This window comes from Zingiber officinale, chromosome 3B (assembly GCF_018446385.1).
Source record: "Zingiber officinale cultivar Zhangliang chromosome 3B, Zo_v1.1, whole genome shotgun sequence".
Classification (NCBI taxonomy): Eukaryota; Viridiplantae; Streptophyta; class Magnoliopsida; order Zingiberales; family Zingiberaceae; genus Zingiber; species Zingiber officinale.
The window spans coordinates 2,284,429-2,298,636 of NC_055991.1; the positions used below are offsets into that span (position 1 = coordinate 2,284,429).

The window sequence follows — 14,208 nt, forward strand, 5'->3', positions numbered from 1 at the left end:
CGTTGTTGTGATGACTCCAGCCTTTACCCTCCTTATATAGGAGGTTCGGGGTGCCTGGAACCTCTAGGGTGCCCTGAATATGACGTAGCCGAGCCAACCAGGGCGATTCACGTGGTGAAATGACGTTGCGGATAAAATTTCACCTCCGAGCGCCCGGATCCCTCCCGGGCGCCCGAACCACTCTTCTCCAGGAAATCCTTCTCTTGTAAGAAAGAGTTAGTCCGAGGAGTATTAGCTAGATTTCATCTCCTCGAGACCGGAATCTAGTCACGATATCAACTTAGCTATCTGAAATAGGTCTAAGTCGGATTGGCGCCTAATGTTCCCTTCCCGGTAACGCATCCTCACAGTCACTCCCCTCCAGTGACTTACCTTCTCTTACCTGCCAGACGTCTGGTCAGTTCTTCGACCCATCTGGACTTTGTGTCAGCTATCCGGTCAGTCTGTCGACCTACCTGGACTTCGTGCCAAACGTCTGATTGGCCCGTTGACCCGTTTGGACTTCGTGCCAGACATCAGGTCAGCCCGTCGACCTTTCTGGGCTTCTCCTGCACACTCGGGCAGAGTGTTAGATCACCACAAAACTAACTTAACCTATTTTGTTATTCATCAAAACTTGAGTTAGACCGTTAGTGCTAACCGCACCAACAATAACAATTTCAAATTAGTGGTTAGTACAAACATTAAAAAGATTTAGGTAGCAAAATATTGGTGCATTTGTTACCTTTTCTTACAAGAGCTTCATGACTTCGCTGTATTGAATACTGAATAATGACCATTCATTGCATCCAGCTATTTGTTCATCAATAGTGACAATTTCAAATCGACGGTTACAGAATCTCTATTAATCTTTGATTTGACATTCGACACGTGCAGGTCATGTTAGTATACGAGTCAACTTGGTTCAGTACAATTCAGATTCTGAATTTGTAACCTTGAAGGCCCACGTGTGAGAGAGAGTCTCTCCTCATGCATTTGTTTGCAACATCAATGCTTGTGAATCAATATAAATCAGCAAAGGTGTTTTGAAACATTCAATGTGAAACTAAAATCTCATTCATAATAGAACATTTTTCCTCTCTATCATATATATATATATATATATATATATATATATATATATATCCTGCACAACTTATCTTGAGCGATGGTGGACGACATCCAACATGGATGATCTGATGCGGGCAAAATTTTATTTTTTTTATTTTCTTCTCTCATCGACATGCAACAATGTTTTTCTCTCTCTTACATGCAAACAACTATTTTCTCTCTTCTGCAGGCAAACGACTCATTTCTCCCTCCTACATACAAGGTGGTATTAGTTTGTACAGACCAGCATTAGCGTTGATGTTAGTTTGTATAGACTAGTACTAGCGTTGGTGTTGGTTTCAAATCAGCATGGTGCTGGTTTCAAACCAGCATGGTGCTGGTCTTTAAAGACTTGTACCAATTAGTGCTAATTTCAAACCAACACCACACTAAACCAACATTAATTGGTGCTGGTCTTTAAGACCAACACTGATTTGAAACTAGCACCAACCAGCACCAATGTGGTGTTGGTCTTTAAAGACCTACACTAATGTTGATATTGGTTTGCACAAACTATCACCATTTTGTGTAGGAGAGAGAAAATGTTACATGTAGATGTGAGAGAATAAAAAAAAGTTTTAGCCGTGTCAAATCACCCATGTTAGATGTCGTCCATCATTGTTCAGGATAAGTTGTGCCGGATATCATTCTTTTTATATAGAATATATATAATTATTACCTTACATACTCATTCGATGAGTAATTTTGGATGACTCAGAGTGAATCGGGACGATTCACTTTAAGTCGCCTAGAATCACTCACTGAATGAGTGTATAGGATAATATATATATATATATATATATATATATATATATATATATATATATATATATATATATATATATATATATATATTACTTTAATAAATTTTAAAATTAATTTTTAATGGATATAAAACAATCCATTTTTTATATGTACAAAATGACTCATTATGTAACTGATTTTCTGGTATAAAAAGGCCACTATAGGTTAAAATGACCCCATAATTTATTTGCTTATAATTTAAGGTGCGACTAATAATACCAAACCGACTGGAGAAAGTATAGCATCCATTTACTCCGTCACATTATAAATTTAAACATGGCAAATTAATTTTATATCACGGGACAATAATTGAAGGGAATGCGCCGAGCTCGAGGCCCAGATTCATCGCCAATGGCATTCCGGATGCGCTGCGCGGCTGCAGTACGGAGCTGCGAGCCTGAACTCGTTCACGGGCTCCTCGATCGCGCCACTGCTCCATCTTCCCGAGGCAGAGGAGGGCGGGGCCCAGTCCGGAGTAGCCTGCACCCACGGTATAGCCGGCGCCTGGAGAGAGGCGAGGAGAGGAGACGCAAGAAACGGACGCGTGTCGGCTGTCGAACGGCGGAGACCAGTGTTCTCCGGAGTGATGCTTCGACGAGGTTGCTTGATTGCTGGGGATTGCCACAACGATGATGAAGTTGATCCTTCTGCAAAACGGTAATGAGCTTCTATCTAGTGCATGCTCGAAGAAAAAAAAAAATCATCTCAGGGTTTATGAACTTGGGGGTGTTAAGAAAAAATTAGGAGGAGGATAAGTGGATAAAGATAGAGTAGTGAAAATATAATAATCTCTCACACTTTTTCATTAAATTATAAAATATATAATATATTTATAAACTACCTATATAATCCACTAATTCTATCATCCATCCCACTAACTCAATTACTCTACCTCACTATTACCACTACTGCCACTCATTGTCACCACCAACTCAATTGTTAATTTTGAATCATTTATCAACACTCCCTCTTGATTCAAAATTACAAATATGAAGACATGATCTAAAATAAATAAACTTCTCTCTTGGAAGTGACTTCGTCAAGATATCCGTCACTTGTTCATGTATGTTGCAGTACTCCAACATAATTTCTTTATTTGCAACTAAGTCTCGAAAATGTAGACGAATATCAATATGTTTAGTCCTCGCATGGAAAGCTGGATTTTTTGTCATTGCAATTGTCGTCTTATTATCACGAAAAATAGTAGTTGCATCATTTTGTTGTTGGTGAAGATTTGCAAATGATCTTCTAACCCAAATTGCTTGATATGATGCTGAAGTTGCTGCTGCATATTTTGCTTCTGAAGACGATAAGACTGTAGTAGCTTGTTTCTTTGAACTCCATGAAATTGCTCCTAATCCAATATTAAAAACACTAGCTGAGGTGTTCTTTCGATCATCCATTGAATTTGCCTAATTACTATCAGTGAACCCGTAAAGATCAAATTTTGAAATTTTACTATAATAAATTCCATAATCCATGGTTCCAGCAACATAACGTAAAATCATTTTAGCTGCTCCAAGATGATGCTTCGTAGGATTTTGCATAAACCTGGAGATTACACCAACAGAAAAAGCAATATCTGGTCTAGTATGAGTTAAATAAATTAAACCTCCAACCAAACTTCTGAAATTTCTTGCATTAGCTTTTTCTGAACCATCTTCCAGTTGCAATTTCTCATTTATATTCATATGTATAGTAGCTGGATTGCAATTGAATAAGTTGAGCCTTTTCAGAAGATTTGTCACATATTTTCTTTGTGAGATAAAGATCCCATCAACTCCTTGCTTTACTTCAAGATCAAGAAAATAATGTAATATTCACATATCTGACATCTCAAACCTCTTCATCATATTAGATTTAAAATCAGCCAATAGAGAATCAGAAGAACTCATATAAATTATATCATCGACATAAAGACACACAATAATATAATCATCTCTACCTTATTTTTTCACATAAAGAGTGACTTCATTTTCACTTCTTGTAAAACCATGTTGACGAAAATAACCATCAATCTTACTATACCATGCCCGTGGGGCTTGTTTTAACCCATAAAATGTCTTTCTCAATTTATGCACCTTCGTCTCTTTGTCTTCAATTATAAAACCTTCTGGATGATCTACATAAACTTCTTCTTGCAAATCGCCATTCAGAAATGCATATTTAACATTAAATTGATAAACAGGCCAATGCATTTGTGCAACTAATGCTAGGACAATTCTCACAGTTTCAAATATAGCAACTGGAGAAAAGGTTTCTTCGAAATCAATACCTTGTTGTTGCGAATACCCTTTTGCAACAAGTCGAACTTTGTATTTTTGAATGGTTCCATCGACATGATATTTTGTCTTAAACATCCACTTGAGACCAATCACATTCTTGCCTTCGGGTAGATCTACCATCTCCCATGTTTCATTTTTATGGATTACAATTAACTCTTTTTTCAGTGCATTCCTCCATTCCTCTTTTGTTACTGCTTCTTCAAAGGTTGTAGGATCTATAACCAAAAAAAACAAATTGACTTGACTCATATATTTCTCTTAAAGATTTAACCTTTGCTGGAGGTGCTTCATCAGAAGATTCTTGTAAGGAGGATGAACTGCTACTTCTTGAATTTGATGGTGATGGAGCTAGTGATTCCAAAGGAGATGATTCAACCCCTTCTGTTGTTGGAGAAATATTCAACAAGTAAACTGATGTGGCCCCTGCTTTAGCTTAGAAAATATTTGGAAGTCCTCTGATATTCAACAAACTTCTAGCCATTTCTACAACGGTTCGATTTTTTCCGTTCGACAACACCATTTTGCTCCGGTGTATAAGACGTTGTTAATTCCCTGTGAATATCATGTTCTTCACAAAATTTACTAAATTCTTTAGATAAGAACTCACCTCCTTGATCTGTACGAAGAGTCTTTATTAAAGTATCATTCTGCTTTTCCACAAGCACCTTGAATTTTTTGAAATTTTCAAAAATCTCTGACTTGTCTGCTAATATATCCAACTCATCTTGGCTAAAATCATCAGTAAACATTAAAAAATATTTACTCCCACCAAATGATATAGTTCTCATAGGACCACATAAATCAGCATGAATTAACTCAAGGCATTCTGAAGCTCCCCATGATTGCCCACTTGGAAAAGACTTCCTTGTTTGTTTTCCATAAATACATCCTTCGCATAACCAAGAGAACTAATTTGAGGTAATCCAAAAATCATACATTTCTGATTTAAAAGTTGCATGTTTTTGATGTTGAGATGCTCATATCTCAAGTGCCACATCTTGGATTTATTATCTTCGCTAGCAATAAAAGGTTGGTTTCTCACATTAGAGATCTTTAGTGGAAACATCTTATTTTCTATCATTTGCACGCTAACAATAGACTTTCCAGAATCTTTATCAGAAATAACAGAAGCTCCGTTATCAAATACAATAGCATAGCCACCCATCATCAATTGTCCAACACTTAACAAACTATGTGCCAAACTAAGAACAAAATAGACATTGTAAAGCAATTTTACTTTACCATTGCTAGTTTCCACGACAATTATGCCTTTGCCTTCGACTTGTATCTGCTTATTATCTCCAAGTCTTACTAGCATCTTCTGTGATTCATCAAGCTCTTTAAATAATGACTTATTTCTAGTCATGCGATTTGAACATCCACTATCCAAAAATCAAATATCTTTTTGAACTTTGTTAGAATTAGAATGAATCATAAATAACTTACTTTCCTCGTTTTCTTCTTTCACATAGTTTACTTGTGAGTCATTTCTGCAATTTGCCTTTATATGCCCAAATCTTTTGCAGCCATAACACTGAATGGAATTTTTATTCCATGTTTTATCCTCGTTAAATTGCTTCTCTTGTCCATTAAAATGGTTTCTTCCTCTCTCACATCCTCTACCACGAAAACCTCCTCTTCCACGACCTCTGCCAGCGAAGTCTTCCTTTTTTTCTGTCTCCCCCTTCACTTGAGAAGCTTGAAATGTCTTTTCTTCATTCTTCTCAACGGATCTATTTCGCCTTGCCTCATGAGCATGCAAAGAACCCATTAGTTCATCAAAAGATAAAATCGAGAGATCTTTTGCCTCCTAGATCGCAGTTACTATGTAATCATATTTAGAAGTCAAACTTCGCAAAACTTTCAAAACAATAATTGCATCAGTGATTTTTTCTCCATAAGATCTCATTTAATTGATAATCGAAATTACTCTAGATAAAAAGTCTTGTAAAATTTCATTACCCTTCATAAGCAATGCCTCAAACTCACTTCTGAGAGTCTGGAATTTCACTGCTATCACCTTGGAGGAGCCTTGGAATTCTTTCTGTAATATTTCCCATGCTTCTTTAGAAAATGAGGCAGTTGCAATTCTTGAGAAAATCGTCTCATGTACTGCTTGTTGAAGAATGAACAGTGCCTTCAAATCTTTCTTTCTGTTCTTTTTCAATCGACCTTCATCGACATCCTCGTCGTCAAAGCCTTTCTCTACTAAATCCCAAAGATCTTGAGATCTAAATAGAGTCTTCATTTTGATATTCCAAAATCCGTAGCACTCTCCTTTGAAAATGGGGATGAGGGGTTGAGAAACTCCGTTGATTGTCATTGCGAGAAAACTAGGACACGTCAAACTCGGCGCTCTGATACCACTGTTAGAGAAAATTAGGAGGAGGATAAGAGGACAAAGATGGACGAGTGAAAACACAATAATCTCTCACACTTCTTCATTAAATCATAAAACATGTAGCCTATTTATAAGTTACCTACATAACCCACTAACTCCACAATTCACCCTACTAACTCAACTACTCTACCCCACTACTACCACCACTAACTCAATTGTTAATTTTAAGTCATTTATCAACAGGGGCAGATCTTTTCCGCTATTTTGTTACTAAACAATTCGATATCAATAGGGGGACAGATCTTTTCCGCTATTTTGTTACTAAACAATTTGAATATGTCGATTTCGATTAGATTTGTGGGGTTTTAGAATAATACATTTGATGGTGGCAAAAAATGAATACGCTTGCCCCCACCAACCCATCCCATAGTCAAGACGGAGGGGGTTTTAGAATAGTACATTTGATTGTGGCAAAAAAGGCGAATACGCTCGCCCCTAGCGCCCCCGCCAACCCGTCCCAGGGCCAACACGGAGGAGATAAATCACGGGCGGCTACTAGCCTTTGGAATAGTGACTAGCACATAAATGAGGTATTTACCTCGACTTTACCGAGATTCAAACTCCAAATCTCATTATGACAACACCTCATATGCTAACCACTAGATCCATCCGATGGGACGTACATTTGAGCATATATGCTTCAAGGTGAATTTGTTTCGATTCATCATCGTTTTTCTTTCAATAAATATAGAGCTAATTCTTTGTATGAGTGCAATATGTCCATGATTTGATTTGCAGAGGGGCATGCTGAGGCTGGTCACAGAGTTGCGAGCTCGTGGCGTCGCCAGTAATCTCTACAGGAGCAGGCGCCGTCACTGAAATGGTGGAACCGCTTGTTGTCCCGCACGATCATCTCTCTCCCCTCCAGCTTCGAGATGAGCTTGACGGCGGTGTGGCAGTCGCCGCAGGTGCGGAGGTTCTTCATCACCCGGAGCGTCGTGCCCGGCGGCGTGCACACCAGGCGTACGCGATGGCAAGGCGCTCGCTGTGGTACATCAGCGCTTGCGCCTTCGCCTCCTCGTTGATGTCGCGGAGCACGAACCGGGTGCCCGGCCCGTACCCCGCCGCCCTTTTCTCCTCGTGCAGCTGCACCTTCTCGTGCGCCTCTCGCCTCTTGGGGTCCACCTCGCCGCCGACGCCGCTTCCGCCCTTGATTCCCTTCCGGCGATGGCCTCTTCTCGCGGGCATTTCGTCGAACACAAGGCGGGCTTCCTCGGCGCCGCCCAGCTTGCAGAACAAGGTGGCTAATTGGTCCACGAAGGGTTTGGAGGACCCAAAGGGAGTGCCCATCGTCCGCCTGAGATCCAGCGATCCCGCGTCGGCGCAAGCGCGGAATAGCAGCAGGAGGGTTACGGTGAAATGAGGGCGTCTCGTTTATCCATCTCATCGAGCCGTTGAAAGGCGGCCTCGATTCTGCCTTCTTTGCACAAGCTCTCGAGCTCCGAGTTGGTGCCGATCGCATCAGGTGCCGCCACAACTCCGGTGAGGGCAGCAGCGGCAGCAAAGGCAACATGGGATCGAGCCGCAGCCGGAAAAGGCAAGAACTTTTGTGCTTTGGAGCATGGGAGGAAGGAGAGGTGGGATTGGAGAGGCTCAGGGTGGGCGAAGGCGAGATTGGAGGGGGAGTAGTAGAAGTTGAGAAGCTGAGAAGTGGAAATATCAAGCTTTCGTAGCTCAGTTGGTTAGAGCACCCGTTTAGTAAGCGGGAGGTCTTGAGTTCAACTCTCAATGAAAGCATTATTGTCATTTTTTTGCAGCATATATTGACTTTTTTCAAGACACCAATGAATAAAGGAGAATAAGACTAAAGCATTATTGACTTTTTTCAAGACACCCATGAATAAAGGAGACTATCATTAATAAGAAGCTAACAATATGTAAACTAGCATTTAATAAGATAAATGAAAAGAGAAGTTCAAAATGTGAAAAACACAACATGAAGCAGTTCGTCTATGAGAATCTTGGTTCTTGGACCAGGATAAACCTGGCCAGAGCCATTATATGTGATCTCCCCACAAACATAGTAAGTGTCCGTGTTATCTTCATTCTTGCCTAAGACACGGTTGACTTTTGCCAAGACCAAGCTTCGTCCATATCAAAGTATTTACACCTGTTCAATAGAAAAATGGATCTCAGTTAATATAGAAACTTAACAGAGGATTTTGCTTTGTATGATGAATGCATTCCCAGGAAGTCCTGCTTATTCACATTGATATAGTATACTATAGGCTACTAGTTTGTGAAGGGGCATATACTTGCCTAACAAAATGCTTGAAATTTTGTTTAGACCAAAAAAAACATACATATAGTTAATAAAGGATGAAGCAAGAACAACAAAGGAAAGTCTTGATAATAACATGCATCACATTTGGATAGATAGTGAAAACACAAATTTGTTCATATAATGATTGTAGTTTGACAAGTAATAACCTAGTGACACTAGAAAACACACTAATTGCCATTTTATCATTGTGGAATAAGCAATCCACCAATCAATCTTATTTGCATCACGCAAAATTGTCAATAAAGATGTGTGAAACTTTATGCAAAGGACATGCGAATCTAACACCATACTTGAAAGTAATGAAACATCAGTTACACACACAGAATGGTGCTTAATACCTATAAATCAGATTCCTCTTATTGTTTCCTTCAAAGATGGAACAATATGCTTTATCACGACAAGAACATGGGTCAACAAAGAGAAATTAATGGGTGAGTGAGAATGAACCCTAATTTTGACAGAAGAAACGAGGAACATGGGGACTAGACATAGTTTTAACACTTGCATAGCTACTTAGCTTTATTCTCTAATAGTTTAAGAGTTTCAAAAGAATAAGGAAGTGGTAAAAAGGAAATGAACTGACCTTCTACTGGAAACAAGCTCGACTTTTGGAAAATTTCCTGATTGATTTTTGATTCTTGCGTAGAGTGGAGGTGGAGATGCAATAAACTAGCGATCCGCCATCATCTTCATTCTTGTGTCATCTAGACTTGTACAGGACTTATGCTGTTAGTTAACATGGAGAAATTCATATGGAACGTAGAACCAACGATTCTGAAGCAACAACAGCAAAGCTAACACAGGTATTTCAACCTAAATGAAACAATCTAGTCATAAACACCTCCTCAACTTATTATTTAATTTTAAAATAATAATTATTTTAAATATTAAATTAGTCGAGCTCAAGCAAACTCGACTAGCCTTCGAGCCAGTATTAAATGGATTCGAGATTGGCTCAAATATTAAATGATCCGACTCGAGCTCGATCAACTCCGAGCTCGAGTCAAGCTTTGACCAAGGCACTCGCGAGTGGCTTGACTCATTTACACCTCTACTCCTAGCGGCAAAAAAACTTAGGTCAGAGAAGAGAAGGAGAACCTCACTTTAATATCATATAGAAATTAAGAAAAAGAAAAAAATTAATTATATTATTGAATCTAAAAGAATATTAAACTTCATAGTATAAAATTTTATATAGCTAAGTTAAGAAATCTTAAATCTTAAATAATATTTAAAGAAAAAAAATTAAATTATCTTAAAAGTTATAAAAGAAAATAAATATATATAATCTAATAAATATTATATAAACTTTGAGAGGTCATTAATTTTGATTCAAATTAAATATGTATAATATATTAAATCGAAACTCAGTTCATATATTTATATTTGTTATAGAGTATAACCCGTAATGATCTAGTTTTAAGTGAAAAAAATATTTAAAGTCTTTTCGGATGCTCCGTAGAATTTGCCCTCTTTATTAAAATCATTTTTCACATTATAATAACTATAAAATTGGAGTTATTATAACTATAAGTTACAAGTTATAAGTATAGTAACTATAATTTTATAACTACTATATTGATTTTGGATTTAAGTAGGAGATATAGATAAGATAATAATAAAAGGTGAGAAAATCATGTTTTCGATTATGTAATTTGCATTTGTTTCAATTTTAATCTTGTTAATTTACCGTCTTAATCCTGTAATTTATAATATTTTTTAAGTTTAATTTTTTTTTTCTAAAATTAAAATTTTCCATATGAAATGTTGAGTTGTAAATTAAATTTAGGAGTTTTGATTTCTTTTACTCATGTAACTTTTTTTTTATTGTGACCATCAACTAGTTATTTTTATTCGCATATATAATAAACATTATAGAATATATCAATTTTTTTCAGCGCATTAGTGAAGAAAGCACATAACGTACGTTATAGGCCGTAGGATGAGTAGAAATTGTTCATCGACCGTCCATTGTTATGATGAAAGCCGGCTCCCAATTGCTAAGCAAATTACCAAATCCTTCAGACCTTCACGTTTCTTTTATCGCGTCGGTACTTGGCTCGAAGCTAAAACCCTAGCGAGCAGGAAAGGAGATGTCCCGGCCCTTGCCGCCGCCTTCTGCGGCCGTTGGTGCACCATCGTCGGAGTTGGAGCGGGGGAAGCTGTTCGTAGGCGGCCTGTCGTCGGACACGAGGGAGGAGGCGCTGGCGGACTATTTCGTGAGGTACGGTGAGGTGGAGGAGGCTGTGGTGATTAAGGACCGAGTCACCGGGAATGCGAGAGGCTTCGGTTTCGTAAAGTTCGCTGACCCACAGACCGCCGAGACCGCGCTCAAGGAGGACAAGAAGCATGTCATTCGAGGAAGAAAGGTGAATGTTCCTTGTTTTTCTTTCTCAGTTTTTTGCATCTTTGAACTAATGGAGTATGATAATCTGCGTTCTTGCTGTTCGTTGGATTTGCATTTTCTCCAAAATAAAATTAAAAAATTAACTATTATTTTTCCAGCGAACTATTCTTGGTATGAACTTCCTAGTCGATAGCTTGTAGTCCTTTTCTTTGATATGTTTAGGTTACAGTGAGAGGAGCTGTTCTTCGAGTTCATCCACATCAGAACCGTGAGTTCGTGAATCCTGACCGGAATGGGCAATCAATGAGATCATTCGACGACAATGGTGATAGAATGCTCCACAATATCTACAGCGCGAATTCGAAAAAGATTTTCATTGGAGGTTTGCCAGACAACGTGGATCAGCAGGACCTCAAGAGCTATTTTGAGAAGTTTGGTTCTGTTGTTGACGCAGTTGTAATGTTCGATGGTATGACGCGACGATCAAGAGGCTTTGGTTTCATCACATTTTCGTCCGAGGAGCCAGTGGCAACAGTGTTACGAAACAGCCACCATGAGTTGAATGGCAAACTTGTGGAGGTTAAGATTGCCATCCCCAAGGATGACAGAAAATATGCTGATAACAGGTATGATTATGATTATCATAATGTGAGAGAGGATCAAAGAGGTGGAAGAGGACCCTTTTATGCTCCCTATCCAGGCTATCTTTACCCCAACTATGGATATTATGGACATGTTAACTATGTGACACAACCTTTTCCTCCTTATGCATATGGAGGACTAGTTGGAGTATATAATTCCACTGGTCTACATGGGTTTCAATATGGTGGCCTGATAAGTATTCCGGCGAATCCTTGGAGCAATTCAAAGAGAATTTCTGAGCATGTTATGCATCCCAACGTTGTTAAGAGGAGCAGCGGAGATAGCATGTCAGTTACTGATCATGGCCATGGGTTAAATGGCAACAATGAGAACTAAAGCAGTGCTGACGCTGAAAGCCAAATTGGAGGCATGGCACAGTTAGATTTAGAAGATGTAGAATGTGGCGCACTGTGAATTTGGATTTGTAGATTTAACCTTGTAATTTGCTAGGTAATTTTTTATTGGAATTTGTCCTTTAATTTTGTTATTTGCAGTAGCTGTCCTTTAACATTAGAATCCAACAATATACTCTGTGGTGACAACTCATCTGTGAACCTGTGCTGTTCTTAATTGTAATCATAATTACTCAGTGACGAAAAATATATGATTTGTTTCCTGTTAAATGCTCGATGCCAAAACTTTCACGGTGATGGATGATCTTCGTTCCTAGATTTATAAACCTTTGCCTTACATCTCAACAAAGCATTTGAAATCAATCAGAAACAGTGTGGTGTTCCAACACGTCTAAGATCAAAGTTTCCACTGCTCCATCAACGGAACAAACTTGAGAAGCGAGCGAGGTCCAGATTTCTGCCTCAGGAATCTTACCATGGCTGATCATTTCCTCTAACCACAGCACGGCTTCAAATATCCTGCCGATCAAACAGAGCCCCTGGATTACATTGCCAAAGACAGCCCTGGTCGGTAGATACCTCCTCCTCAGCATCTTCTCCAAAATCTGCGCTGCCTCAAGGTACTGACGTTCGCCGCACAGGCCATCGATCAAAATAGTGAATGTTTCCTTCTGTGGTACACAAGCCAACTGCCTCTCCATCCTGCTCAAGTACTCCACTGCCCTCGTTGACTGCCCCTCCTTGCATAGTCTGTCCATGACTAGATTGTAAGCAAGGACAGATGGAACACAGCCATTCTCTATCATCTCCTCGGACAATACGTTTGCAGCCTCATCTGCCTTCCCCTCGCGGCATAAAGCACCGATCTTGTCTTCAAAAATGGACACAGTTGGCCTAAACCCACTTTTGATCATTTCATCGAACATTTGTTGGGCATCCACGAGCCTCCCTTCTGCATACAAATCCCCGAGCAGAGCTTTGTAGCTCGCCAGGCTCTTGACTCCTCGAACCACCAGCGCCTCGTCGATTACCTGCTTGACCTCCTCCGCGTTCAGCCCGCTCAGCACAGGTCCACAGAATGTTCGCCGGCGTTTTGGGGATTTGAGCCCCTTGAGGAGCACTCTGGTGAGGATATCCTCCGCATCGGCTATCCGCCCGTCCCGGTGCAACGCTTCGATGAGAGTACGGTAAACGACAACGTCGGCGTCACAGCCCTTCTGGGAGATCCGCCAGAGCATGGAGAGGAGCAAGTGATAGGCATCGTCGAGGCGGCCTGCATCGCAGAGGCCGCGCATGAGGATGCGGTAAGTGTCGCGATCGGGGTGACAGCAGACATCTTTGAAAGAGGAGAACGCCTGGAGGGCCGCATCGGGGCGGCCGGCGCGGCAGAGTGCGTCGAGGAGGAGGTTTAGTGTATGGTAGCCAAATTGGACTTCCCGTCTCCCGGCGCACCGCGCGACGATACCGAGGGCGAGAGTGAGATAACCGCGGGAGAGGAGGAGGCGGAGAAGGGCATGGAAGGAACATGACCATGAAGGGGAGTTGGATCGGGGAAGAACCCGGACGAACAGGGCGAGGGCGGTGGGGGGATCCCCGTTGAGTGCGGTGATGGCGCGGGCGAAGAGGGGGTCGGGGGAGGGGCAGGACTCGCGGAGAGAGAGGCGGGAGAGGAGGGAGGAAATGGCGGAGACCGGGAGGGGTTCGGCGGAGAGGAGGGAATCGAGGGCGGCGGAGTAGACGAGGGAGTTGTGGCGGTAGGAGGGGTAGCGGAGTGGGGCGGTGTCGAGGAGGCGGAGGGCGGCGGAGGGGTCCTTTTCCCGCCGGATGATCTGCACGAGGCGACTCGGAGTCAACACACGCGGCCACTGGCTGACGGCCGCCACCATCGGTGGGTGAGCAAAACGGAGCAGGAGAGAAGGCAGCGAGCAATAAAATTATAAATGTTTTTAAAAAAATAGGTTATGTGATATAAATAATTAATAAAGCTATTAAAATTAAGAGTA

General features: G+C 40.6%; 2 protein-coding genes and 1 non-coding gene across 3 annotated transcripts; 2 read left to right on the forward strand and 1 right to left on the reverse strand.

Moving 5' to 3' along the window:
- The first annotated feature begins 8,242 nt into the window (after window positions 1-8,242).
- On the forward strand, window positions 8,243-8,316 carry TRNAT-AGU. The gene has a single exon. It is a non-coding gene; the product is annotated as a tRNA-Thr (tRNA).
- A 2,559-nt stretch (window positions 8,317-10,875) lies between these two features.
- Window positions 10,876-12,475, forward strand: LOC122055500 (uncharacterized RNA-binding protein C660.15-like). Its single transcript, XM_042616964.1, has 2 exons — window positions 10,876-11,232; window positions 11,433-12,475. Exons 1-2 carry the CDS (start codon window positions 10,957-10,959, stop codon window positions 12,186-12,188), a joined length of 1,032 nt encoding a protein of 343 aa, XP_042472898.1. The 5' UTR covers window positions 10,876-10,956; the 3' UTR covers window positions 12,189-12,475.
- LOC122055499 (pentatricopeptide repeat-containing protein At1g05600-like) lies at window positions 12,443-14,141 on the reverse strand. The gene has a single exon (XM_042616963.1). It carries the CDS (start codon window positions 14,089-14,091, stop codon window positions 12,565-12,567), a length of 1,527 nt encoding a protein of 508 aa, XP_042472897.1. The 5' UTR covers window positions 14,092-14,141; the 3' UTR covers window positions 12,443-12,564.
- Window positions 14,142-14,208: the final 67 nt, after the last annotated feature.